Genomic DNA, 23,790 nt, shown 5'->3' on the forward strand with positions numbered 1-23,790 from the left:
GGAGGGCACTTCCCCAAGAGAGGTGACACATGAGGAACTGGCTGAGTTTGCATGCACCGTCTTTCGTGCTGTTAGTGAGAATTCCATCAGTGAGGGGTGCACATCACTGGCCGCTGCGTGTCTGAATTACATCTTTGTTTTCAGCCGACACATCGAGTCCATAGTGGAGTCGCATGTCCTCTATTACTACAGCTACCTCTGTGAGGACTTTGAGGGAACCATATGTTCCGTCGAGGAGTATGTGACGTACGCCCGGCCTATGCACGAGCTCGGTGTGGCGCTTATCGAGTTTGCCCTCAAGAGCCCCACCGCCCTGTTGTTTTGGCAACGCATCAAGTTGGCCAAGAACGTCTTCATCAACCTGTACAACGTCAACACGAGCTGTCACTGCTCCAAAATCAAGGAGCTTGTGAAGGCCATACCAGGACAGCAGCGGGAGACGCTGAACTTGTTGTCGAGGGTTTTTCTCATCATGGCGTCGCGGGCCCCGAAGAAGGAGGGGCTCCGTCTCCTGGAGCAGGCGGAGAAGTGCCTGCGGGACTGCCTCCCGACGGAGCAGGACACAGACGACGAAGCCATGGACGCGGCGGAAAGTCAGCACAACCACAGATCCGGGGGATTTGACGAACTCGATGAGAATTTGGAGGAGATGGAGCCGTCGTCTCTTGCCATGCTGTACTTTCGCCTTGCCACCCTGTTGCTCCTTTACGGCGACACGAATAAAACACGCGAGGCGGAGGCGCTCAAGGCTCAGGGCGACGCACTGATTGCAAAGGCAAAAGCAGCATCGGCAGTGAAGGGGGCGGCAACATGATTGAAAGAAAGGGAGGAGGGAGGGGAAAAAAAACAAAAAAGAATATATATCCAGAAGGAGGAAGAGGCGTTCGCCCTTCGTCTCTTAAGTAACACTTAGCAAAGAAGACGCTGGAGGGGGAGAAAAGAGAGGGACCGAAAAGGAGAAAAGGACTGCAATCGATAAAACTACAACAACAATGTCGACGTAAAAAAGCGAGTGACACGAAAAAATGCGGGGAGAACATCTTAAATACATCTTTTTGTTTTTTCTCTCAGTCTCTGTGTGTGTTCATGCGCCGACGTGGTCGTGGCTTATTGTTATTGGCACCCCTTTCATGACTTTTTTGTGGGCTTCAAGTAATTCTTCTTCACTCACCCGCCTTTTCTTATTTCTTATGTGTTCTCCTTCTCTCTCTTTGTGCCGGTTCTGTTTTTCTTTTTCTTTTTCTTTTCCCACTCTCTCGGTACAGGAAACGAAAGGAGAGAGAAAAGTAGAAGAAGAAAAACAATAGGAACAGGAAGAATATAATCCAACTATACAAAAAATGGCTTTAAACAGTATGCGGAAATTTACTCCTTTTTCTGTCTCCGTCCTCCTCCACATTTTTATCCTGCTGGCATACTTCCCTTCTCTGGCCGCCCTCGCGGCCGATCCTCCCATTCCCGTCTGGAGCAGATATGGCTGCAACGCGGGTTTCAACTTCTGCTCCAACGTAACGACAAAGGAGTCGTGGTCTGAAGACGGAAATAATATTTACCTCTTTCTTGACGCTCTTGTGTATGAAGACGATATTGAAAAGGCCAACACAACCGTGTGGTACGTGGGGGAAAACTTTGATGACAGCTGGGCCAGTGATCTGCGCAGAGAAGCTTTTGACGTGGTGCGTTTCTCGTTTCGCGGCTCCGAGTTTGCCCACCCGCAGATCACCTGCAGACCGGACCAATACGCGAAGAACCATTGTATGCCCAGCGTCGAGTGCGCGGAGGAGGTTCGCCGCTCTGGCCTGAACATGATGCATTACTCAACGGAGGAGACGGCAAAGGACCTCATTTGGGTGATTAAACAGCTTGGGAAGGGAAAACTAAATATTATCGTGGCGGAGGGACTTGGGAGCGTTGTTGTGCAGCGAGCGTTGGAGATGGAAGATCAGCTGAAGAACGTTTCTGTCGTCATGGCAGGATTCACACACCCACAGTACTTTGATATCTTCCAGAGTATCAATGGATACGACGCGGTCCTGCAGCGAGTGCTGGCGCTTTGCGAGGGGGATAAGACACTTCTTTGCGTCTCGCGTGTTGGTGCGCTTGAAGGGCTGTGGAACCGATTTGTCAATGTCATGAGGGCGGCGGAGGCGAATACTCTGAAATGTAACAAGCTGCTTAACTGGAGTGCTGATGCAAAAGAAATGCACACGGAGTATCGCTCCATTGTTGCCGCACTGCTGAAAAAGCCGCAAAACCCTCTGATGTTAAGTGATTGGAAGTTGCTTCAACTAATACCATCATTTATTTACCGCCTGCAGCGCTGTGAGGCAAGGGACCAACAGGCACTCACTCAACTGCGTGAGTTTGTCGGGTCAACTGAGAGAAATCGCTGTCCACTGTTCGTGGCTCAGCGGTACAATTGGCTGCTGAACGAAATGGTCCTGACGCACCCACCAGCACCGCCGAAGGATCTCATGGAGGCGGCATCCATGGAACGACTGGTGATGCCGAGCATGCTCCTGCTACAACAGTTGTATGACACGTACAAAGCGTTTCCAAAGTACAACGCCACGAAGATTTCCGTGGCTCGCACGCGGGTACCTTTACTTCTGCTTCCCTCTGACATTGACCCGTTATTTTCGTTGGGTATGGCAGCACAGGCTTCTATCATTTACGGCGCCACAATCCGTCGTTTACCACACCAATCCAACTTACCTGTTGCTAACAGCGCATCGAATTGCATCAAGGCGAATCTAATACATTATCGCAGCCGTTTTGAATGGGCGGATGCGGCACAATGCAATTTGGATAACATATACCATCTGAATTTTACCGCTTTTGACGCCTATGACTTTTACGGAGTGACGGACGCGTGGGAGTTTACGACGCCAAACATGGCAGAGCCTCCGGTCAACAACTCAGCAACGAACAGCACATCGCCGCCGTGCGAAGGGGCGAATGAGGGCTCCAGCAGGGCTATGGGATTCATCACGGTGCTTTTTGTGCTAACATTATTGGGTCTTTTTGGAATGACGTATTTGTACTGGACGAAGGCACGGTCGCTCAAGTTCTCGGACGACTTTTACAGCAACCTGAACCATTAAAAGATCGGGGCAAATGAATTGAATGCAGACGGCAGGGGAAGGAGACCAGCGCCACAAGTGTGCGTATGTGTGGGGGAAAGAGACCATGGAAGAAACATAAATTAAAAAAAAAAAACAAAAGAAAAAAAACGGAAAATAAGACGTGCAGACAAAAAGGAAAAAAATCAAAAAAAGGACGGTGAAGGAGGACGGGGAGGAAAAACGTAAAAAACAACAACAACAAAAAAACAATTTTTACTGAAGAAGATGACCTGCAAAAATCATCCTGTTATTTTATTAAAAGCGGAATGAGTCTTTTATTTATTTATTTATTTATTTTTTTTTTTGTCTTTTTTAATTTCTTTTTTTTTTTTTTTTTTCATACTTTTATTTTAATATTCCTTTCGTTGATTATGATTGGCTCAGCGCGGTTTACGGGCATGAAGACGTGGCAGCGAGAGGACGTTGGAGGACTCGAATGCCGCGTCTCACGTCGTGGATGCATGGCGGGGTGGGGAAATAAACAATAAAAAAACAAAAACTGGGAAGCCGTGCGTCTTGGCACGAAGTGAGTCTCCCCCCTCGTCTCTCTCCTCTTTACACACACACACACACACACAGAGCGAGAGAGGGAAAGAGACGAGGGAAGTGCGCATCCAATCCCGAGTCAGCAGGGCGGAAGGAAGAAAAAAACAAAAACAACAACAACAACAACAACAAAAAAGGATAAGAGGGACGCGGAGGAGGGGTGCTGCCTTCCCCGTGGTGGGAACAGGAGACAGAAACGAGAAGGTGAAGTTTGCTGCTGTGAGATGCTTGGACGCAAAATTACGTGGCATGACATCACCTGATAACGATGACAATAATAACGACATGGGTAGTAGTAGTGGTGGTAGCAAGAAAAACAAACCGAAAAAAACAAAAGGATTAAATAAAAGAAGAGAAATGACGGGAAAAAAAAACGACGTCCTTGAAACAATTGGGTGGATGCTCTTTGCACCCCACTCTTTTTTGATTATCGTAAAAAACAAAAACAAAACAAAACAAAAAACAAACATTATTAGTGACGTTGTGGAGGGCCGTGCTATTTTTTTCTGCTTCCTGCAACTTCAGTTTTCTTTTTTTTTTTTTCTTTTTTTGTGATGGTGCTGCTTTTTGGGCTTCGACACCCCGCACCCTCTCCCCTTTTATCCCCTTTCCCTGCCGATACGTCTGAGACGGGGGAAGGGGGGGAGGAGGGGTGCCTGAGCGGTGCCAAGAGGTCCAATCCTTTGAATTTCTGTTTACGGTAAGTCCATTACACGTAAGTTATCCACCTGCTCCATGGGCCTCTTTCTTGCTTTTTGCCCCTCAATTTGGCAGCTGTTTTTTGGTGTTTGATGGTGAATTGTTTTCTTCTTCTTCTTTTTTCATTGCATGGTCTTCGGTTTGTTGTCTGAACGATTCTTAGTGGAGTGCATGAACACACAGTTGGGTGATGTGGAGGTGGTCCCGCAACTCTCGAAGCGGGCCACACGGTATTCTGCGGAAATGGTGAAGCTCCTGTTGATCATGGACCGAACGCACTCATCGAACTGGGCGTCCCTCTCGACAATGCTGACGCAGCTTCTCAAGTGCATCGAAAGCAACATTGAGGCGGCCACCGAAGTTCTGCCAGATCCTGTCTTACTCTGTCGTGTCATTTGGAAGTGCTTTGATCCGAAGGGCGTCATGGGAGTGCATCGAAAAGCTCTTGACGTCTTGCAACGTTTGTGCCTGTGCGTGGGGACCTCCGCGCTCATCCGGCAGATGCCGCTGTTGCTAGTTGGCGTGCTGGAGCTCTTGCCTCAGTGCTCTATTCAGGTAAAGTGCGAGTTGCTGCATTTTGTGGAGGTTCACATGCTGCGCACACTTCCTCCTGGCGTCGTGGCTGTGGAGCTGCCTGGGATTCTTTCAGCAATACTGGGCGGCCTGGAGGAAAAAGACACAACAGAAGTCTACCGTTCGACACTTAAAATAATGGAAGCCCTCCACACAATCTTAAGGAACGCAGAAACAATGATATCTGCGAACTCAAATCCAATTGAGGAGGTGGACGATAACCACCACGAGAAGGAAATACCGTTAGGGAATAGTTCAGAAGGGGGCGGCGAGGTGATTCTTTACTCGGCGTTGTGGCTGACGCTGAAGAATTGCCCTTCGTTGCGCGCTTGTGTCCTACTGTACTTGAAGATGCGATTGTGTGTGGGTGTCTCACAGGCCCATAGCGTCGGCCATGGATCTGTCCTGGCGGAGAGTGAGGGTTTGGAGAAGGAAAAAAAAAACATCTGCCTCCTAGCCGCACCCACACCGTTCTCCATTATTCTTGGTAGTGATCCTCGTATTGTTCACAGCGCTATTTTTGCTACGCTACAGGAGCAGAGCGAGAGGAAACATCGGCTCATGCTGGATATTCTAATCAGCGCATTTCCGCTGGATGTTGAAACAACATTTACGTTTGAAGAACGTTCTTGGTTAGTGGCGGCTGTGATTCAGTTGCTTGGCTTTTCAGATGTTAATATTAGCATACGTCGACGTATCGCTGGGTGGTTGACTGGTTCCAACCCTGGAAGGGCTTCTATGTACGTGCAGGAGGTTTCATCATTTCTCGTGGCCCACGCATTCTACGGAGTTGTACGCTGGTGGGAGTCACGCTTTGTTCCGTCCACTGCAACTGATAATCGAGGGAATACGAGTAAAATGAACACTTTGGAGGAGTCGTACTACCAGGTATTGTTTGCTTCCGCATGTAAACGTTGCCTCCCTCTGGCTGATTCTTCTGCTTCTTCGAAGATGTCCATCAATTTAACCGAAGCTTACTTAACGCCAAATGTTTGGTTACGTGCATTTATGAGCTTTTTTCAACAATTCTTTGTATTAAATGATGCCGATGATGCGGACGATGGCGATGACAAGAACAGTAATAATACTAATAATGATAATGATAGTGACGATTACGCGAGGTACTCTGGGGCAGGAGATGGTTTTTCCCCTAGAACTATAGGAAACCCTTTCATAGAGCACGTGGTGCCTTTGGTCATGCCTTTTGTATGCGATTTACTTGTTTCTATGGAGCTGTGGAAACGAGAGAATCCACGACAGAGCAGCGCTATTGACTCTACTCTCACTGCGGTCTTTTCAGTGGTTACGTGGGATTACTTCACTTGTTACGAACATGATTTGATCAGTATTCTGGAGGGATGTTTGGATGGATTGCGAGAAATTGCTGCTTTTTACTTGCCTGCTACCGGCGTGGGGGAGATCTTGGAAGGCTCACAAGAGGGGTGTAACGTGAATGAAACCCCAAATAAACCAATTCCCTTTTGTGAAAGTCATGGCAAACTTATCTCGGATTTTCAGGTCTGTTTTCGGCGGTTAATTGGCTTGGTTAGTGCGGTGGAGCCTCATGTTATGGGATTGATGGACCTCGATGTGGAGCGGACCACCGCTTTTCTTCAAGGTATATTCAAAACGAGCCAGTCGCTTTGCAGCATCGTGTGGGGCGCGTGCGAGATATTGCTGGCACATGACAACACAGGGAGCGAGAGCGCACACTTCTCTATTGCCCAGTGCTTGATTAATGGCTGTTTGGATTCCTTCAATTTTATTTTTTTTGGAATGTTTTCTGCTTTGCAGGACCGAGTGGAGTTGGCGGGGTCATGTAACACGATTCGGGAGAAGGAAGGGGCCTTGCTGGACTCAATGATGCGCAGCTCCACTGCGATGGCTGAAATTGTCTTGCGTGGATGCTCTGCATGCGCAGAGACGCTGGCGCGCATCAACGACACTGTCTTTTCCCTCTTTCAACGGTCGCTGCAATTGGGCGGTAAATCCCCGCTCTCTTCTTCTGACAACTCGTTTGGTGTATGCGAGGATATCTTGGTTAGTTGGGTGGAATCTGTTTTTTCTTTGACGGACTCTACATGCCTCACGGTACAAAAAGACGCACTTCAGCTGTATGCGGATCTGCTGAGTTCTACGACTTTACCGCTGGCACTGCAAAGCGCCAAGTTTATAGAGGAATTGACGGTCAAATTTTTACCACGCCTCTGGGAGCTCTTGGGCACATGTAACGCGGGGATGCAACCTCACGTTGTGCAACTTCTGGTGCGCCTGTATGCCACGCATGAGGGCCGGGCCATTCTTGATAACATTACGAGCGTGGCCACCACGGAGAATGGGGAACGCCTGCTGCTTCTGTTTTGCTTGTTGGATGAGGAGAATGTTTCGGAAAATGTGTTTTTGCCGGGATTGTTTATGATGCTTCGGGCACTGGATTGCAAGGACGCTCCCCTTCGAAGACTAGCTCATTCTATGGTGCGTCAGTCCCTTCCCTGCTTTCACCGTGTGTTGAATCCATTGTTTGATTCTCTTGTGCGGTACCTCACATCTCGTGGCGCGGCAGACGAGGAGAAGACGGCGGCTGCCGAACATGTGGATTGTGTCTCCGCCCATTTCAACAATCAAATATTTTTGGAGCACGAGATGAATGGTTTGAGCCCAATGGAGTTTCTTTGCCTGGTAAAGTCCATATTGGCCATCCCTTCTTTTCTGCTTCCGCTACTCACTCGGCTTCACCAGTTGCAACCACCCGAAGGCTTTCGAGCGTTGATGACGACTATTTTTCCAAGACCTTTGGCGGCTGCGGGTGATCAAAAGGGAGAATCAGATATGCCTTTAAATTCCGCTTTTGCGGTTCTTGGTTGCCTGCTTTTGGGTATTGTTCGGCGGTGTCTCCTACCGCAATCCGATGGGCTTGGAGAAGACAACCCGCGTCTTTATGTTGAGCTCTGTATTGAGGCATGTGAGACGTTGAACCTCATGTTGGAAGGAACACTTTCTCTCTCCAACCCACCAGAGACAGTTGTACACACGTGGTATTACGCCACTTTTCAAACGATGGATTTCCTTCACGAGGTGGTGAAGCGGCCAGAATTATCTGTGACCCAATTATTGATGCTAAAACATTTTGTGGATGCCGTGCGTTTTTTGAATGCCGTGACTCCAACCCCTACCTCTTTCCCTCTTGACGCCTATTTTTGCATGCTGGCAAACAAGGCTCACAAAATTGAGGCATCGGAAACGGTAGTGGATGGTGCGGATCGGAGTACAGCTCGTAACTGCATTGTGGCGCTAAAAATTCCCAAATTTTATACGACCGTTGCATTGGGTCTCGAGCAGGCTACGGCCACAGCCCTGACGTCTGCTTGGGCTGCATATGATCTCCTTTCCGTGTGGTGTAACACGCTGCTGGAGCTTTTACCTTTTTTCCACGAGGAACTCGATGGGGCGTCGGCACACCTCTTGAAGATATTTCTCCGGGTCATTGATCAGCTGCTGGTTCAAACCACTTCTGTGACGGAGTGCGCCAACTCACGAGTGATTGAGAAGTTCTTGAATGCCGTTTACGGCTTACTGGAGTATCAACTCGCCACTGAGAAACAGAGACGCCAAAGCTACGCTTCTGGAAGGGGACAATCCGTCGGCTGGTTTGCGGCACATGTTCCCATTTTTGGTAGTGGCGGCGGTAGTTCTTCTTCTGCGCAGAAGGCAACGGGCGTGGATGCAGCGGCAAGCATTGGGGCCGTACGGCATTCCATAAGGCCAGTTGTCTCAATACTGTGTAAACTGCATTGTGCCATGCATAAGGCTCAAGCACAGAGGGTAGTTGAGGGGGAGAGACCACGCTACGGGGTACGTGGCCGCGTGGTTTGTTCTAATTTAGAGAGTGCTATCCATCGTGTATTACGTTTGTACGCACAAGAGATGGGTGCTGAATTCTACAAGGTGTTTATAGATGTGTGGGCGGCCGGCCATGCACAGCCGTTTACGGAAATGTTTACTTCTTTGGCACCGAGAGGGATCCATTTGTTTAACGACGCTGTACGCAACAGAATGGAGTTACTTCCTCTTATTGGGTCAGGTAATGAAATGGCATTGTCTTTTCCAATGTTTCTTGGTGATCAGGAGTTAATTGTTCAGTTACTGAATGCAGGAACAGGGATAACTGTGTTGTCGTTGATTCGCGTACTTGAAGAGCTATTAAAACAAAATTGCTCTAATAATACTACCAATTGTTCATCATCTTCTCGTCGTCATATGTTGGGGGCGGAGTTGCCGTTTGACGCTTCCGTGTTTTATTATTTGTACACTTTTATTTATACATGTCGTGTGCCTTCTGGTGAAACTCAGGAGGTATTGAACGCATTGATTGATGTCGCCATTACGCATCTCTCCCAGGGCTCACCCTCAGTGGTCTGTTTGGGCCTTATCGTGCAGGTTTTCTCTCACTTTGTATTGGGCCAGTCGGTTCCGAGGTCTTCACCATCGTCGCCGTGCGAAACTGTGGAGGGGTCATGTGTGGAATGGGGCAAGGACAAGCGTTGCTCAAATATCATATGTAAAGTGTTGGACGCCCTCGGTTCCGTGGCGTTGCACACCTCCTCCATGCAGGGGGAACTGATGTTTTCATTCAAGATGCTTTCAGTGGCGCTTCCGAGGCTTGCCTGCGGCGCGTTGTCAGACCAGGACCGCATAGCGACTGCCGTTTTGAGTTTCTACAAGCGGTCTCTTCTTCCCACCATCATGTTTGGTGCTGACTCACAGACCGACGCCGATGTGTTTGCCCGTACGCCGCTCGTCAAGGCGGCGCTTTCTGTGCTACAGGCAATCATCAGGCTTGGCGACACCGTCACACGGCGTCTTAGACAGGAATTGCTTGACGTCCTTTGCACGTGCGACTTTTTTAATTTTCCGCAAAGTGTTATACATGAATGGGGTGTGATCTTCGAGTGGCTATCTCAAGATTGGACATTTCATGGAGAGGCCGTGCAGTTTCTTGCGCCGTCGTCTTCTCACTCCAGCCGCATTGTGGCGTTGATACATTCCGCAGATGAAGAAGAGCGACAACGTGTTCGGCAAATAAAACGACTCGCCTTTTATGTGACGTGTATGCTGCCCTCCACTCTGATGCTGGACAGAGAGTTCTGTCTTCTGATTCGAGGGCGCATTGCGGATAGCCTTCGCTCTTTTCACTCCATTGCGTCAGGGAATTCCAGCAATGGATCCGGATCCGGGTATCGTTCTGTGCGCTACGCCCTTTTCCTCTTCCGTGTCTTGGTGACGAAATTAGACCCCGTCCTGTTGCATCCGTTCTGGCCGGTTGTTCTTCCAACTGCCTTTAGGGCGCTCTCCATTCCATCCCCATCCGTTGATGCGGCGGCGGGCAAAAGGAAGAACACTGATGGGGAGCTTTTGGCGCTGCAGATGGAGTGCCTTAAACTTCTTGACTTTGTTGGGGTGATTATGCCCGATACGTTTTCGCCATTCCACTGGGTATTTTTTGACGATTTGGATGCCACCAATGTCATTGTGCCGAATAATGCGAAGGAGGTGTTTATACCCATCGTGCATCGTCTCGAACTTAGTCTACGGTTACGCACTGTCTCACTCCAGGACGTGTGGGCACCCGCGGTATCATCATCGAGTGCGTTTACCAATTGGACGGGATATCAACGGCCACTCTTGCGCTTTCCCCCCATATGTTACGGCAGTCTGCGGGGGATTGGCCCTTGTGCTGCAGCACTTTCTCTCTTTTATCGTTCTGGTGGTTTTTTGACGGCGAGTCAGGCACCCGAGCAGTTGTTGTCAGCTGCGTCTACTCGGCTTATGGATGGCTGGGACGAGGCATATGTACGTGCACTTGTTGAAGCAGACCTTTCCTGCGTCCTAGATAACACTTTACCCACTCCTTCCCGTTGAATCCTGTAGAGGGTGACAAATAAATATAATTCCTTTTTCAAACAAAATTAAATATCTGCTTCTCTTTGTGTGAGTGAGTGTGTAGTTGGTGGTCGGGAAAGAGTTTTTTTTTTTTTTTAAATTTTTTACTTCTTTGTCCTGTTTTCCCTTCAGCTTTGTGAGTCCCGTGGGAGTTTTGTTTAGAAGGAACATGTTGAGCGTGTGTGATTTCCTTTGCTTGACATTTATGTGTGTGTCCTTGTGTGACTACTTGAGAGAAGAGCCTGTATTTCTACTGCTTTGCTGAGACTGTCGATGGCATGCCTCGCGTGCATGTAAACGTGTCTACATGATACGTTTGTTTGTTGTTGTATGGTGCGGGGCTCAATGCAGGTTTTGAGACGGACGGAAGTGAAAACAAAAACAAAAACAAAGGAAGAACAACAACGGCAACAACAACAACAACAACAACAAACAAACAAATGGAAGAAATGGGGAGAAAAATTTGTTTGTCTTCTACCCCTGTTTTTTTTGGCTCTTTAAAGTTTTTGTGCCTGTGTGTCTTTGTGTGCATTGTTGTCGGTTGTTGTTACCGCTGCCGAATTTTTGTTTTCTCCCACTTTTTTTTCTTCTTGCATTTTTGTGTAGTCGTGCTGAGCTTTACTCCGTTTTTGGTTTCACTGGCGTGACGCTCGGTGGCAGGGGCGATGGATAGCCGAAAGGGAGCCACTGGTGATTCGTTAACTGGTAGCAATACCAATGGCAGCAGCGTCGGCCGTGCGCCCACGCCGACTGCGCAGCAGCCGTGGCGTCACGATACGGCAGCGGCAGAGCGGTGCGGCGATGAAGGGAGCGACAATGAACCCGAGCAGCCTTTGTTCTACCAGGTGAACATGAGGGAAATAACGAATGCATTACTGGTGCCTGCCGACATGGTTTCTGCAAAACTGCGGCCGTTGTCGCCCTCCACGGTTGCAGAGGGGCCGGCAATCCAAGTCACCTCGGGGGTTTTGGCTGAAGGTGGCACTGACTACTCCAGCAACGCCAGTAGTAACAGTGGTAGATTTTTAGATGTGCCTCCTGCCAACCTCCCGGTGCGACACGGCCGACATCACAGCACAGTTCGGGCTGCGGTGCTGCCGTCACCAGAGAACACGTACTACGTGGAGGATACTCTTGTGATTGGTTCCGTTGGACGGCGGGGCGGCTTAGTTGAGCGCGGCAACACTTCTTCCAACGAGTGTCAGCGACAAGGCGACGCAACGACTCCGGCACGTCCCATTGCTTCTAGTTCTTTGTTGCCTGTTCCAGGCCCACCAGGTTTTGCGGCACGGTCTTCCTCACCACCCTTGTCGAAACCTTTTAACGATGCGCTACAGAGCTCCTCGTTGCGTAGTGTGACGTTTCTTGTGCAGAAACCAACTAGAATTGAGCGTTGCGTTGATACCATATCGGAGGAAAGCGTGGGTCTTGAACAGCCGCTGATCACGGAAGGCATGAATGTGACAAAGAAGTCAGCATCGAAAAAAAAGAGGGTTCATTTCCCCGAAGATGTGATTAAATCCGTCTCAGTTGTGCAGGCAGATGATCAGTTACGTCTCCTCGTTGAGTATTACCGCCCGTGGTATGCCCATCTTGTCCTATTGGTGGCGAGCGCCTTTTTTGTTTTTCATTGGGGATTCGTTGTGTTGGCGATGAGGCCGTCCGAAGTGTCACAGCGTTTTGCCGCCTCTGTCGTCATATCATTTGTGGCGTTTGGTTTTGCCTCTGCTTACCTGTTGGCCTTTCTGGCACTGACGTGGCGACCTGGCAGTGAAGAGTTGGGATTTTTAATGGACTTTTCGAGAAATCGCCCGGTGATTTACGTGCTTCTCGCAGGTGTTGTCTCGCAGCTCTCTCTGGTTGCCTCATTTATGTTTCGCTGCGACGTTGGAAGCCTTGTCTGTTTTTGCTGCATTCCGCTTGTTGTGACATATTTGTACGAGGAGTACAAGAAACACGCTGTGTCCGTGCTTGACTGTATTGGATGTATTCTCGTCGTTGGGTCAATTGTTGTTTTTTACGTGGGGGCGGAGATCGACGATGACAGCAAATTATATTACCGGGTTGTGCCTGTTTGCATTTCAGTTGTGGGTGGTGTTTCTATGGCGTACTTTCTCTTTCAGGTTCGCACTGTAAGTCGTTGTGTGAGTAATTTTTTTATTATGTCATCCACCACTACTCTGGTGACACTGCTGCTCGCTTTTTTGGGGTACGTTATGGATGCCTTTGCATCGCCCATTGGTGCCTCCCAAAAGAAGTTAACTGAGATATCTTCGGAGGACTTTTTCAAAATTATTGTTAGCGCACTCTTCCTTTTTTTTGCTTGGTTCACATACCACTGGAGTTCCCTCTTCTTTGACCGCATGACTCTTTCCGGCAGCTTCTCCCTTGGCGGCCCCATCTCGTTGCTCGTGTTCAATCTCTTGTCGCTTCCCACGGCGTCCCTGCCGTACGAGATTGTCGGTGGCGTTGCGATGATGATTGGATGCGCTCTGGTGCTCTTCTCGGGGTTTCGGTTTCGGCAGAATGTGGAGGTGCGGATTGAACTCGAACGCGAGTAGTCGGCGTCAGCGGAGAGCAGAAGAGAGAGAAGTGGCCAAAAGGAAAGGATGGGAAACGACACGGTGGAAGGGGAGCCCAGTGGTAGATCTTTATCTCTTTTTTTCTTTTTCCTTCCTTTCGCCCTGGCCTTCTCTCCCCCACGAGGGTGGAGCACTGAGGTCCAGGGCGGAAGGCAAGGACGTGTTATCAATGAAAGCGAGTCTCAGGAATAAATAAATGGATCTAAATCAAAATAATAATAAAAAATAAAAAATAAAAGAAAAAGAAAGTAATATTGTTAAGGTGCGTATAAAAACGGACAAAGGGCTCGCTGTGACTTTTCCCTCGCCAGTGCTTCTTGCTTCCTTTCTTTCTATCTCCATAGTAGTGAAGAGTGCATATCCAACGAATCATAGCTGATCATTTCATTTGCAAAGCCTTTCCCTTTTTTTTTTTTCTTTTAGAAATTTGTTTGTTTGTTTGGTGGGGATTTTGTGCTCTTTTTGCTTTTCTTCATTGTTGTCTCTCCCCCTTCTCTTCTCCTTTGATTCCACATTGCGTGTTGACGCCTTGACATTTGGCCGTGATTGGCAGAGGGACTGAAGGGAGAAGGATAAAGGGGCGTGGTTGCGCGATATAAACGCAGCCAGACATAAACACTTACATACGCACGGCGATATTTGCGACGGGAATCAAATGGAGGAGCTTCTGGAGCGGGAGATCGAGGATCTCAAGCAACAGCAGCAGAAGCTCGAGCAAGAACTTATGGCCATAGATGAGCTAAGCTGCTGCATGCAGCAGAGTGGCCAGGGGGATGTCAACAATTCTCTCTCGATCCCTGCCGTTTTGGAGACTGGAGGTGGTAAAGATGCAATTGGTGATGGTGTGTCTTTGCGTGAGCGGATGGCGCAGCTGGATGAACTGCGACTGCGTTACCAGCGGGAGTCCAGTAGGGCGCTCCGGCGGTATTTTGATGTGGTGAGCGGTTTTCCGCAGTACCAGGCGAAGCGCGAGAGACTTCTTTGTAATCCTCGCCCCTTTTCTTTTGAGTCCCGGGAGCTGCAGAAGGAGCAGCGAATACGAACACGCCGGATGGAATCCGAGCAACGCCAGAAGGAGCAGGCGCTACAGCAGATATTAAACTATCGCTTCAAGGCGAACCCCGTGCCGCCCTCCACATACATGAACAAGTATGATCTTATGGTGGAAGAGTGGCGACAGCGGCGTGCTGCGGTGGAAGCATTGGCCATTGAAAAGGCCGAGCGGATGAAGGCAGAGACGGAATTAGTGCGTATTTCCGCGGAGAGCATGCGTCAGGTTCGTGAGATTATGGGGGTGCGGCACGATGCGAAGGCCAAGCGTGCACAGAGCGCAGATTTTGAGGGAAGGGACCGTCGACGTGTTGAGGAGTTACGGGAGATCCCGCTAGAGGTTAAGATGAAGCTGTGGCCCGCGCTGGAGGAGCACGAGCAGGTGCGGGTTGAACGCATCAAGCAGCGTGCAGCGGAGCGATTCAATATGTTGAAGGAAGAGGAGGCACGACGTTTAGCTCCGGTCGGAGCCACCTCACACGTAAAAGAGCAGCAGCAGCATTTCCCGGCGGGGCCGATGCCATTGCCAGCGGTGCCGGTGGGTGGACCCATCGAGGCAGTCGCCGCGTCGCCAACAGCGCCACAGATGATTCTGGTGGGTAATGCTCCAGCAGCAACACCAGGGCCGACGACCACGCAGCCGTTGGCGCAAGCGTCACTTCCTGCGACGGGGGAGGTGGCTGGTGAGAAAAGAGCGACATCTGCCACACAACCGCCACTGAAGAGACGTAGCCAAAGTGGTGATAAAAGGGCGTACAATCGCAACATGACATTCAAACCCCGGATACATGGCGGTGTACCCGATTTTAAAAGCATGTGGGCTGATGAACGCTTGACGCTGGCGGAGCGGAAAAGAAAAACGCAGCCCACAGAAGTAAAATCTTTTAATCTGACAGTCTCCCCGAAAGAAACCGTTATCCGGGGGCGTCCTGCGCTTCCAACGAAACGATTTGTGTCAGCTACACACTCACGGCAGCGGAGCAGGTCTGCAGCGAGTGGGGTGAAACCCACGCAGCCGACATCACAGCCCGTAGAAAAGGATAAGAAACTCGTTCCAAAGGGGACTCGGGCCCACGCAATACGCACGCGTGCGGTGTTTATCAAGTATCTTCGCGCAGCCGAGACCGATGCGTCTCGGGAAAGTAACCGGGATGACCTGAAGGCCATACGTGAAGGCCACGAACGACAAAAGGTTGTGAATGCACGGCTGAAGGAGTACTTGAGAGGTACTTCCACGAACACGGACGCCATCATCAAGAAGAAAGTGCGAGCACTACGACAACGAAGCCGTGAAATGGAGAAGGAAGCCTTTGAAAGACTTGTGGAAATGCGGATGCGTGTGGCTCAGATACCACCCATTTTTGTCGAACCCACTCATTTACACGATATTGCAAAGACCCGTGCGGAGACAGAAAAGGAAATTATACACATGTTGGAGGAGACGGGCATGAACGTTGGCACCCTGGCCACCATTCTGACTGCTGGGGGAAATGAGGCCTCGAGCACCAGCAACGTGAATGCTGTAGAGGCCGCCACGAGTACTCCCGATACAGGGGCCGTCACGGCGGTAGAAACAAAGACTGAGGAGAAATCAAAGTTAGATGTGACTTCCACAAGGGAGGAGCGAGTGAGAAGTGTTGGTGACAGTTCGGTTAGCGATTCTCCTAGTGACGGTAGCACTGATTTTAGCAGGAGCGGCAGTAGTAGTAGTAGTAGGACTGGGGCTCCTAAAGAGAAGAGTGACTACGATGATGATTTTGAAGCCAGCACCAACTCTTCAACAATATCGTTATGATAGAGGCACCATAGAGGACTGTTGTTGGTTTGTTATAATTTTTTGTGCTGCTGTATTTTTTTTTTTTTTGTGTGTGGGAGCTTGCTGTTGGCGTTCACTAATAAAGATCTCATAGAAACCATACGTCTAGCATCAAAAAGGGTGCGCTGAATGTTGCGTGGTTTGTTTTTATTCCCTTGGGAGTGACAGTGAGGGGGAGAGAGAGAGAGAGAGGCCTTTATTTTTCTTTTGGTTTATTTATTTATTTATTTATTTTCCACTTTACGCCACCTTTGTTATCATCAAAGTGACAGATGCGTCCATCTGCCGCACTGAGCCCTTTTAAGGGGGTCGCTGCGGTTCATTGTTGCGAGGATGCGCAGTTTCGGCTACAATCAGGCAGGTTAGGATTGTTTTTGAAACTTCGCGGGGACGTTATGCGTCATGCTCGCCTGGCTGGCGGGAATGGCGGTCAAAAGAGAACACGCGATTGCCGTGAAACGACAGTTGCGGTGGAAGAGAAGCCAGGCGATGTTGCTTCAGCTGTTCTTTGTGGCGTCCGTGGGGTGACCACACGACTGTTTCAGGGTGTGGAGCTGCGGCACGCAGAACTCCGTGCGATCCACGTGGCACGCGAGGCCGAAGATGCAAATAGGAAGTTGGGCGAGAGGGGTGAGGACCCCATTAATCTCACTTCTATCTTTTCTTTGGATAGTTTTGCTAGCCTCCACACACTGGACTTGGAGTGCAATTGCCTGGGAGACGAGGGCATTACGAAACTCTGCTTGTGGTGCTTGCCGCAACTTTGTTTTCTAAAGCGTTTATTTGTGGCCAGCAACGGATTTGGCGTGTCAGGGCTGAGGGCCATTGTGAAATACACGGAGGGAAATGCGTCTGGAACGGATGGACGCATGCCTTCTGCTTTTTCTCCTAATAATAGTACTGAAACAAAGATGCATCCACTTGAGGCTGTTGGCCTTACGAACAACCCATTGTTTTCCAATGACAAGGACGAGGAAGTCACGGACTTATTGAGTTGCTTGCTTCATGCATGCGGGCCACTGCTTCGACGGTTGCATTTGAACCATGTCGGAATGCCCACGTCATCCGCGGTAGCAATGGTGCAGGTGTGCTTTGCGGGTGATAAAGTGCGGCCACAGGGTTTCCCAGACACGCAGCTGACGGTCTACCTCAAGCAGAATTATATTGACAAGGAACAGTTTTATTCGACGCTACGAGATTTGGAAATGGGTGCAGCTGCACGTATGTTTCTTGTGTAGTCCCTCTTTTATTATCATCCACTCTCAAAACACTCTGAGTGGGCGATACAATAACCGAATGAGAGTGACTGTGTATGTGCATCTCTCTCTATGTATTTATGTATGTTTATACGTGTCAGTTGAAGAGGATGATGAGTGCTTTTTTTTCTTTTTTTTTTTGTATCTTTTTTCTGTTTGTCTCCAATATGTCTCTGTGAGAGGGGAGGAGTGAGTAACGACGAGGTCTGCACACACGCAGAGGAAAGAAGAAGAAGAGTTCAACAAAAAGCGGATTGTAAAAAGCACTCAATAAAAACATTACTCCACAAATGGCCGCCTCCATTCAGCAGGCGGCTTTACTTTGCAACACGGAGGGGCTTGAAGAGATGATGGAAGATGGCGACGAGACAAGTTCCCTTTTGAACCATGACTTGGATGAAGAGGAAGAAGTAGTGGATGGGAGGACAAGTGGATCGTCGTTGCACGCACGTCTTCTCGGCCCTGAGCTGCCAGTAGAGTCAGTGCACCTCAAGGGAGACATGGGCCCGGAGGACGTTTGCGGAGAGGGCAACGGAATTGTCGCTGCAGGGGGAGGTGAAGTGGGACGGCGAAGTTGGAGATCATTTAACCGTCGATTACCGCCTCTGAGTGAGCCGCGGCGTTTTTGGCAGTTGGTGGTGGGTGCCCTGTGCTGTGTGGCCGTCTCATCGTCATATACATTTAATCTTTACAATGGACGGATACAATCCAAGTACAACTTTACACAGAGCCAAATGACGACGATTTCAACAATTGGTGACATAGTAGGAGTTCTCATCTTGCCTTTGGGTGCCATTTACGACCACTATGGCGCGCAACCCATTTTTCTTATCGCATTGTTATTGTTTCCATTAGGAGGCATTTTGTTTGGTTTGACATTTGCAAATGCCATTGAGGGCTCGATGGCGGCATTCTCGTTATATGTTTGTATGCAGTCTCTGGGGAGTTCTTTGCTGGATTTGGGCTCCGTGATGACGATGTTATCTATATTTCCTGCTAACAAGGGGGCTGTTGTGGCTGTCATGAAGACATTTTGTGGGATGGGCTCTGCCATTCTTGGCGCCATTCACTTGGCTTTTTTCCCATCAGAAAATGACAGTGACACAAGCAGCTTTTTTTATTTTCTTTCCGTCTTGGTCATGGTGGCTTCCTTTTTTGGCGTTGTGTTTGTGGAGGTTCCACCATACATGATCCGAGGGTGTGAAAAGCGCGTTCTTACGGAGGCCCAACGAAAAGAGCGATATCGTATTAGGAGGCAGTTTTTGAGGCAGAAGGCCCCCACGGCTCGTTTTGCCATTGGTTTTGCGATTGTACTTATTTTGGTTTTTTTCCTTCCCGTCCAAGGCGCCATATCGGCGTACATGGAGCTGAACAATTCCTACCGCGTTACTTTTGCTTGCGTTTCCGTAGGCCTCTGCGCATTTTACCCGATGATGGCTTTGCCGTGGAAGGTGCTTGATCGAAAGTTGCCGTTGCCCCATACGGGGAGTTTTTCATTTGGATCCGGACGTGCGAGTCGACTTAGTCGCTTCAGTCTGCTGTCAAGGGGTACGATGGACAGCACGGCGGCTATGAGGGAACTCGACTACATTGCTCCACAGTATCAGACAACATTAGTTCAAAATTTACGGACCTTGCGATTTTGGGCGTTGCTTTGGCTGCTTTTTGCCACATCGGGGGCACAAATCATAATAATGGGGAATATGCGGTTTCTCTTTGGGGCGCTTGCGGGGAAGCCTCTGGGCGAATCCTTTGTGGCCCTTTTGGTTGTGATTACAGGCGTTGGTAGTGGGTTGGGCCGCATTTTGCTGAGTGTGCTGGAGATGATGACACAAGGCCGATCTGCGGAGGAGCGCACGCCAATCACATTCACTTTATTTGTCCCCTCTGTGCTTTCAGTGGCAACCCTGCTGCTGGTACTCATCTTGCCGACGAATGCACTTCCCCTACCCTGTTTTACCATAGCCCTTGTCAATGGATCCGCGGCTGCCGCAATCGTGATTGTTTTGCGCACCATCTTTGCGACAGATGTTGCCAAACATTATAACGTTTGCTCCTTTGCAGGGATCGCTGCATCGCTTTTGATGAATCGTCTGGTATACGGTGAATGGTACACGCGAGAGGCGAATAAACAGGGTGGGACCTTGTGCTATGGTCGGCAATGTGTCCTTATGCCTATAATTTTTTCTTTGGTGACGAATATCTCGGGCGTACTTGCTGCCATATATATACACTGGGACTACAGCAGTTATTGCCGTAGAATGCTTGAAATGCGGGCACAGAGGCTTCCGAATCGAGTGCCTCATGTAGCAGATAATTCTAATAGCAATGTGGTTGATATCCAATATGATGACGGGAAGGGTTCTTTGACAGAAGTGAAGACGGTGGTGGAATCCCCAGTGGAAAAGTGAACATCTTGAACAACTGCTTTTTTCTTTATGTTGTTGTTTTCTTTGTCAGACGCAACAATCGACCGGGAAGGGGGGCTCACCTGCTGCTTTCGAGGCGTTTGTGATTTACTTTTCACACATATATAAGTGAGTATGTGTGCGTGTGTGGATATCTACAATATATATATATATTTCTTGTTTCTCTTCTTGATGCGTGTGTCATTTAGCTGCGTGTGCGGTTTTCAAATAAGGGAGGGGGAACTGAAAAAACAACAACAACGAGCGAAAAAATAGACAACAACAACAACGACAAACAAAAAAAAAAAAAAAAAAGGTTGTATTTGCGCTGGGTAAAACGACATCTTTTTTTTTTTTTTTTTTTGCGTGCAAGTGCATTATTGTTTTCATTTGTTTTCTTCTTTTTGTTCCCCTGTATACATCGAATTCCTCTTATTCATGCATTTTTATTTTTATTTGTTTTCATCGTCAATGTGGATGAGTGCAGACAAAATAAAAGAAAAAAAAAAAAGAAGAAAAAGAATGAGCCTAAAGAAATCACTTGAGGAGCTGACGCGTCGCTCATCGCTACGACGGTCAAGTGGTTTAAGGGCCTCGCACGTTATAATAGTTGGGAAACGTATGGTGGAGGACGGATGTGATTCCATTGTTTCTCTAGCAAGTCCAAGGCTGGAGGAGCGGCGGCAGCGGCGGGTTGTTCTTCACGGTGTTGGCACCGGCGATGTCATTCGGGCCCCGTCACGCTTTTTTGATCAAATCGTGGAGGAACGTCGGCTTCCCAAGTCCGCACACTGTTATTTGTGGCGTGGCCGAGGAGGGTGTGGGCCTGCGTGGGTGCGTCCCCGCGCCATTCCGTGTGTCCACCATGCCGAGGCCCGCTCATGTACGCGGTGCCCGTGGATGGGACTGGCGACAGCGGCGTCGAGGGAGATAAAGTCAGAGCGACTTCGCCGCACCATTGAGAGTTCTCTTCTTCCTCTTGCCTCCTCTTCCCCGGCGGGAGGCGGTCAGCCAGAGTTGACGCGGTCCCCACCGTCCGTGCGTTTTTTTGAGCCCTTTGATGTTCCTGTCGCGGCGCATTCAATGCGGGAGATGGAATTTTACTTTCGGAGACTGTCCAGCGAAGAAAGCTTGAGTTCGGGTCAGGGAATGGGTTCTCCTGCTGTCACCGGCGAATTTTGTTTTTCTCCCAACCTAAAGGACGCGCCGGAGTGTCTCTTGTCTACATTGGAGCAGCAACGACTCCTTTTGTTTTTGAACCGGTGGGCTGAACGGCTTCCCCCACCCGTGCAGCAATGTCTTTCTGCAGTCTTTATTTTGCAACATTCTCGGGAAGGCGTGACGCGCCTGTGGGAACGTGATCTCCACGTGACGCTTCTCCTGCGCCAAGATGTGTCAAACTTTGGTGAACAGGGTCCTTTGTGCTCTCCCTCACAACCCGAGGGACTTCTTTCATTGGCGGAACAACAACTCGTGGATACGGTGCTTTCGGCAGTGCCTCTGACAAAGCGTCTTGGTATTGCTACGGTTTGTAGTGATGGATCCATGGCGTGTTTATATCCACGTCCACAGCGTGTCGAATGTACGATGGCGGCGGATGTTGCTGAGTTAGTGGGGGTTGTGCCATGCGTTGCAGTTCATGGTCCTTCGGGTAAAAAAGCGGCGGCAAATTTGCCATTTATGCACAGCACAGTCGCGTTCATTCTTGGTGCACGGGACGTGGCGAGGCTTGAAGTCTCTCCGCCTTCTCTCTGGCGCCAAGCCATGTCTTTAGAGGCCGTTGGCTCCGTTTTGCTCTCCATCCTTGGGGATTTTTTGAGAGGTGGTGTTCTTCTGCTGCTTCCTGATCCAGGTGGCTCTTTATCTTTTGAGGAGGCATCAACGCTTTCTCAGTCGTCAGGTACACATCTATTGGCTACGGCCGTTTCGCAGTGGCTTGGATCCATGTCGACGATGTCTGTTGTATACATTGCGAGGGAGGATCGGGAGAATGGGCGGGGGAAATGGAATCTCAAAGGCTTTGACGCCGCGTTTTCCTCAACAGAGGAAGGACCTGCGATGTTATTTTGTCTCCTCGACAGTGTAACGGATGTTGAGGCAACAGTACACGTTTTAAGGCATGGCATGACATCTCTAGAGCAGGATTGGCCCCTGTTGGTATTGAAGCGAATTGTTTTTCTGCAGCTTACTGCCGATGGGGATTTTTATCTGCTGGCAAATGCCCTTTGCAGCGTCACTGCTTTTATGGAAAGACGGTTTAAACTCGGCGTGGATTGCGGCATTGTGGACATTGATCCCTGGACGGCTGCCACGGTTGGTTATTTTATTCTGGAGATCTCACCATTCACCACATCGTAATCGCATGAAGTCTTTATTTTTTCCCGTCGTTTTTTTATTTATTATTCGCTCTGTTTTTCCCTTTGATGGCAGTTTACAAGGGTTATTTTTCTCACCAACAATCTTTCTATCTGTCTCTTTCTGTGTATGTGTGTGTGTAGCGGAAAGCTTCCTTCCTGTGTTAGAGTCTTTTGTTTGCATTTGCTGGCAATAACAAAGGGGGGGGGGGGGGTCAACTCACAATAAGAATAAATAAATAACCAAACGGCGAAACGAATAAATCTTACTGTGTGCCCCAAGGAGGCAGAATGATGCGTGTCTCATGTGTGCTTCGTCACCATCCACTTATTCAGTTCAAGTATGCGGTTAAAAACGGCGCTAGTAGCGTAGGAGGAGTAAAGGCTGCCGTTGCGAGCGATAAGAGTAGCAGTAACGTGCTGGCGGGCACGTTTGTGGAGACATTTGAAGAGCTGCCGAAGAAGTTTCAGCCGCATCTCTTTACAGAGGAGGAGATGGAGCTGATCATGATGGGTGGCGCCACGCCATACGTTCCAAAGTCTCTTCAGCGACGAAAGGAGAAGTAATTAACCCGCCACGTGGAGGGAGTGGTGTGCATCGCCTGCCAGAGGAAGTGGTGGAGGAGGAAAGAGGAAATGAAGGAATGAATTGGTAACAAATGGGCATGTATGGATGGGGCCGTGTGTTTAATGTATGATTATAAGCCGTGGGGAAGGATTAGGGGGGGAATGAAGGAAGAGGAAAGAAAAAAGGGATTTTCTCTTTTATTTTTATTTATCCTGTTCCCGTTGACTCTCCACGACTCTCGCTGGTGCTGCCGGTAGTCATGAGACTGAAGTAATAGACTTTTTTTTTCTTTTTTTCACTCACACACGCTGCGCGCTTTTGTACGCGGTGCGGCCTTCACTTACACGCTGTTTGCCCTCTTTTTGTTTGCGTTTGCGTTTTTTGTTTTGCGTTGTGGGTGCAGAAGGGCGCATTTAGCCTGTTTCTACACATCGCGAGGTTTTCAAAGGGGGCGTCCGAACACGCACGGAGGAACACATCCGGGAAGGAAGTAAAAAAGAACAGGAGGCGACGGCAAAGAGGGGCGGAGGTGAAACAAAGCTCAGGGAGAGAGAGAGAGAGAGACAGTAGCAGCTGTCATCAAACGACAGTAACAACTGGAAGAATCATATGGGGAGAGAGAAATGAATTCCAAACATATTGACAAGGGTGGAAGTTCTTCACTGCGTGCTTTGACTCCACGAACCGCCAGAGGAGCAAATACGCGTGCCTCACCCGAAGCTGCGACACCACGAGGCGGCAGTGGCCCTGTGCCGGACCTCATTGTAGCACGTGGTTTGTATAAAGTTCTCGAGGAGGTGATGCATGATCGACCCCCATCAACAAGGCAGAAAAACTCACAGGGAAGTGGACAAAACTCCCGCCCCAATTTTC

At 49.3% G+C, this 23,790-nt stretch overlaps 8 protein-coding genes across 8 annotated transcripts, besides 16 other annotated features; all 8 read left to right on the forward strand.

Annotated features, from left to right (window-relative positions):
* Tc00.1047053506725.10 (hypothetical protein, conserved) lies at window positions 1–814 on the forward strand (the record flags this gene model as incomplete). Its single annotated transcript, XM_805819.1, has 1 exon — window positions 1–814. A coding segment is annotated over one exon (814 nt), but the record flags the coding sequence as incomplete, so codon positions are not given.
* Window positions 1–23,790: a sequence feature (heterozygous, non-Esmeraldo-like haplotype).
* Window positions 1,273–1,319: a sequence feature (GA-rich).
* On the forward strand, window positions 1,341–3,104 carry Tc00.1047053506725.20 (hypothetical protein, conserved; the record flags this gene model as incomplete). The annotated part of the gene is made up of 1 exon (XM_805820.1): window positions 1,341–3,104. One exon carries the CDS (start codon window positions 1,341–1,343, stop codon window positions 3,102–3,104), a length of 1,764 nt encoding a protein of 587 aa, XP_810913.1.
* Window positions 3,208–3,233: a microsatellite.
* Window positions 3,399–3,463: a sequence feature (T-rich).
* Window positions 3,683–3,703: a microsatellite.
* Window positions 3,775–3,803: a microsatellite.
* Window positions 4,107–4,138: a microsatellite.
* Window positions 4,197–4,222: a microsatellite.
* On the forward strand, window positions 4,500–10,862 carry Tc00.1047053506725.30 (hypothetical protein, conserved; the record flags this gene model as incomplete). The annotated part of the gene is made up of 1 exon (XM_805821.1): window positions 4,500–10,862. The coding sequence occupies one exon, from the start codon at window positions 4,500–4,502 to the stop codon at window positions 10,860–10,862; it is 6,363 nt and encodes a 2,120-aa protein (XP_810914.1).
* Window positions 6,010–6,056: a microsatellite.
* Window positions 10,966–10,990: a sequence feature (AT_rich).
* Window positions 11,258–11,315: a microsatellite.
* Window positions 11,549–13,444, forward strand: Tc00.1047053506725.40 (hypothetical protein, conserved; the record flags this gene model as incomplete). Its single annotated transcript, XM_805822.1, has 1 exon — window positions 11,549–13,444. One exon carries the CDS (start codon window positions 11,549–11,551, stop codon window positions 13,442–13,444), a length of 1,896 nt encoding a protein of 631 aa, XP_810915.1.
* Window positions 13,670–13,713: a microsatellite.
* Window positions 14,121–16,310, forward strand: Tc00.1047053506725.50 (hypothetical protein, conserved; the record flags this gene model as incomplete). The annotated part of the gene is made up of 1 exon (XM_805823.1): window positions 14,121–16,310. The coding sequence occupies one exon, from the start codon at window positions 14,121–14,123 to the stop codon at window positions 16,308–16,310; it is 2,190 nt and encodes a 729-aa protein (XP_810916.1).
* Window positions 16,527–16,565: a microsatellite.
* Tc00.1047053506725.60 (hypothetical protein, conserved) lies at window positions 16,604–17,569 on the forward strand (the record flags this gene model as incomplete). Its single annotated transcript, XM_805824.1, has 1 exon — window positions 16,604–17,569. One exon carries the CDS (start codon window positions 16,604–16,606, stop codon window positions 17,567–17,569), a length of 966 nt encoding a protein of 321 aa, XP_810917.1.
* Window positions 17,709–17,745: a sequence feature (T-rich).
* Tc00.1047053506725.70 (hypothetical protein, conserved) lies at window positions 17,878–19,998 on the forward strand (the record flags this gene model as incomplete). Its single annotated transcript, XM_805825.1, has 1 exon — window positions 17,878–19,998. One exon carries the CDS (start codon window positions 17,878–17,880, stop codon window positions 19,996–19,998), a length of 2,121 nt encoding a protein of 706 aa, XP_810918.1.
* Window positions 20,243–20,309: a sequence feature (A-rich).
* Window positions 20,434–22,353, forward strand: Tc00.1047053506725.80 (hypothetical protein, conserved; the record flags this gene model as incomplete). Its single annotated transcript, XM_805826.1, has 1 exon — window positions 20,434–22,353. The coding sequence occupies one exon, from the start codon at window positions 20,434–20,436 to the stop codon at window positions 22,351–22,353; it is 1,920 nt and encodes a 639-aa protein (XP_810919.1).
* Window positions 20,485–20,518: a microsatellite.

Source organism: Trypanosoma cruzi, genomic scaffold (assembly GCF_000209065.1).
Source record: "Trypanosoma cruzi strain CL Brener 1047053517029 genomic scaffold, whole genome shotgun sequence".
NCBI classification, from domain to species: domain Eukaryota; phylum Euglenozoa; class Kinetoplastea; order Trypanosomatida; family Trypanosomatidae; genus Trypanosoma; species Trypanosoma cruzi.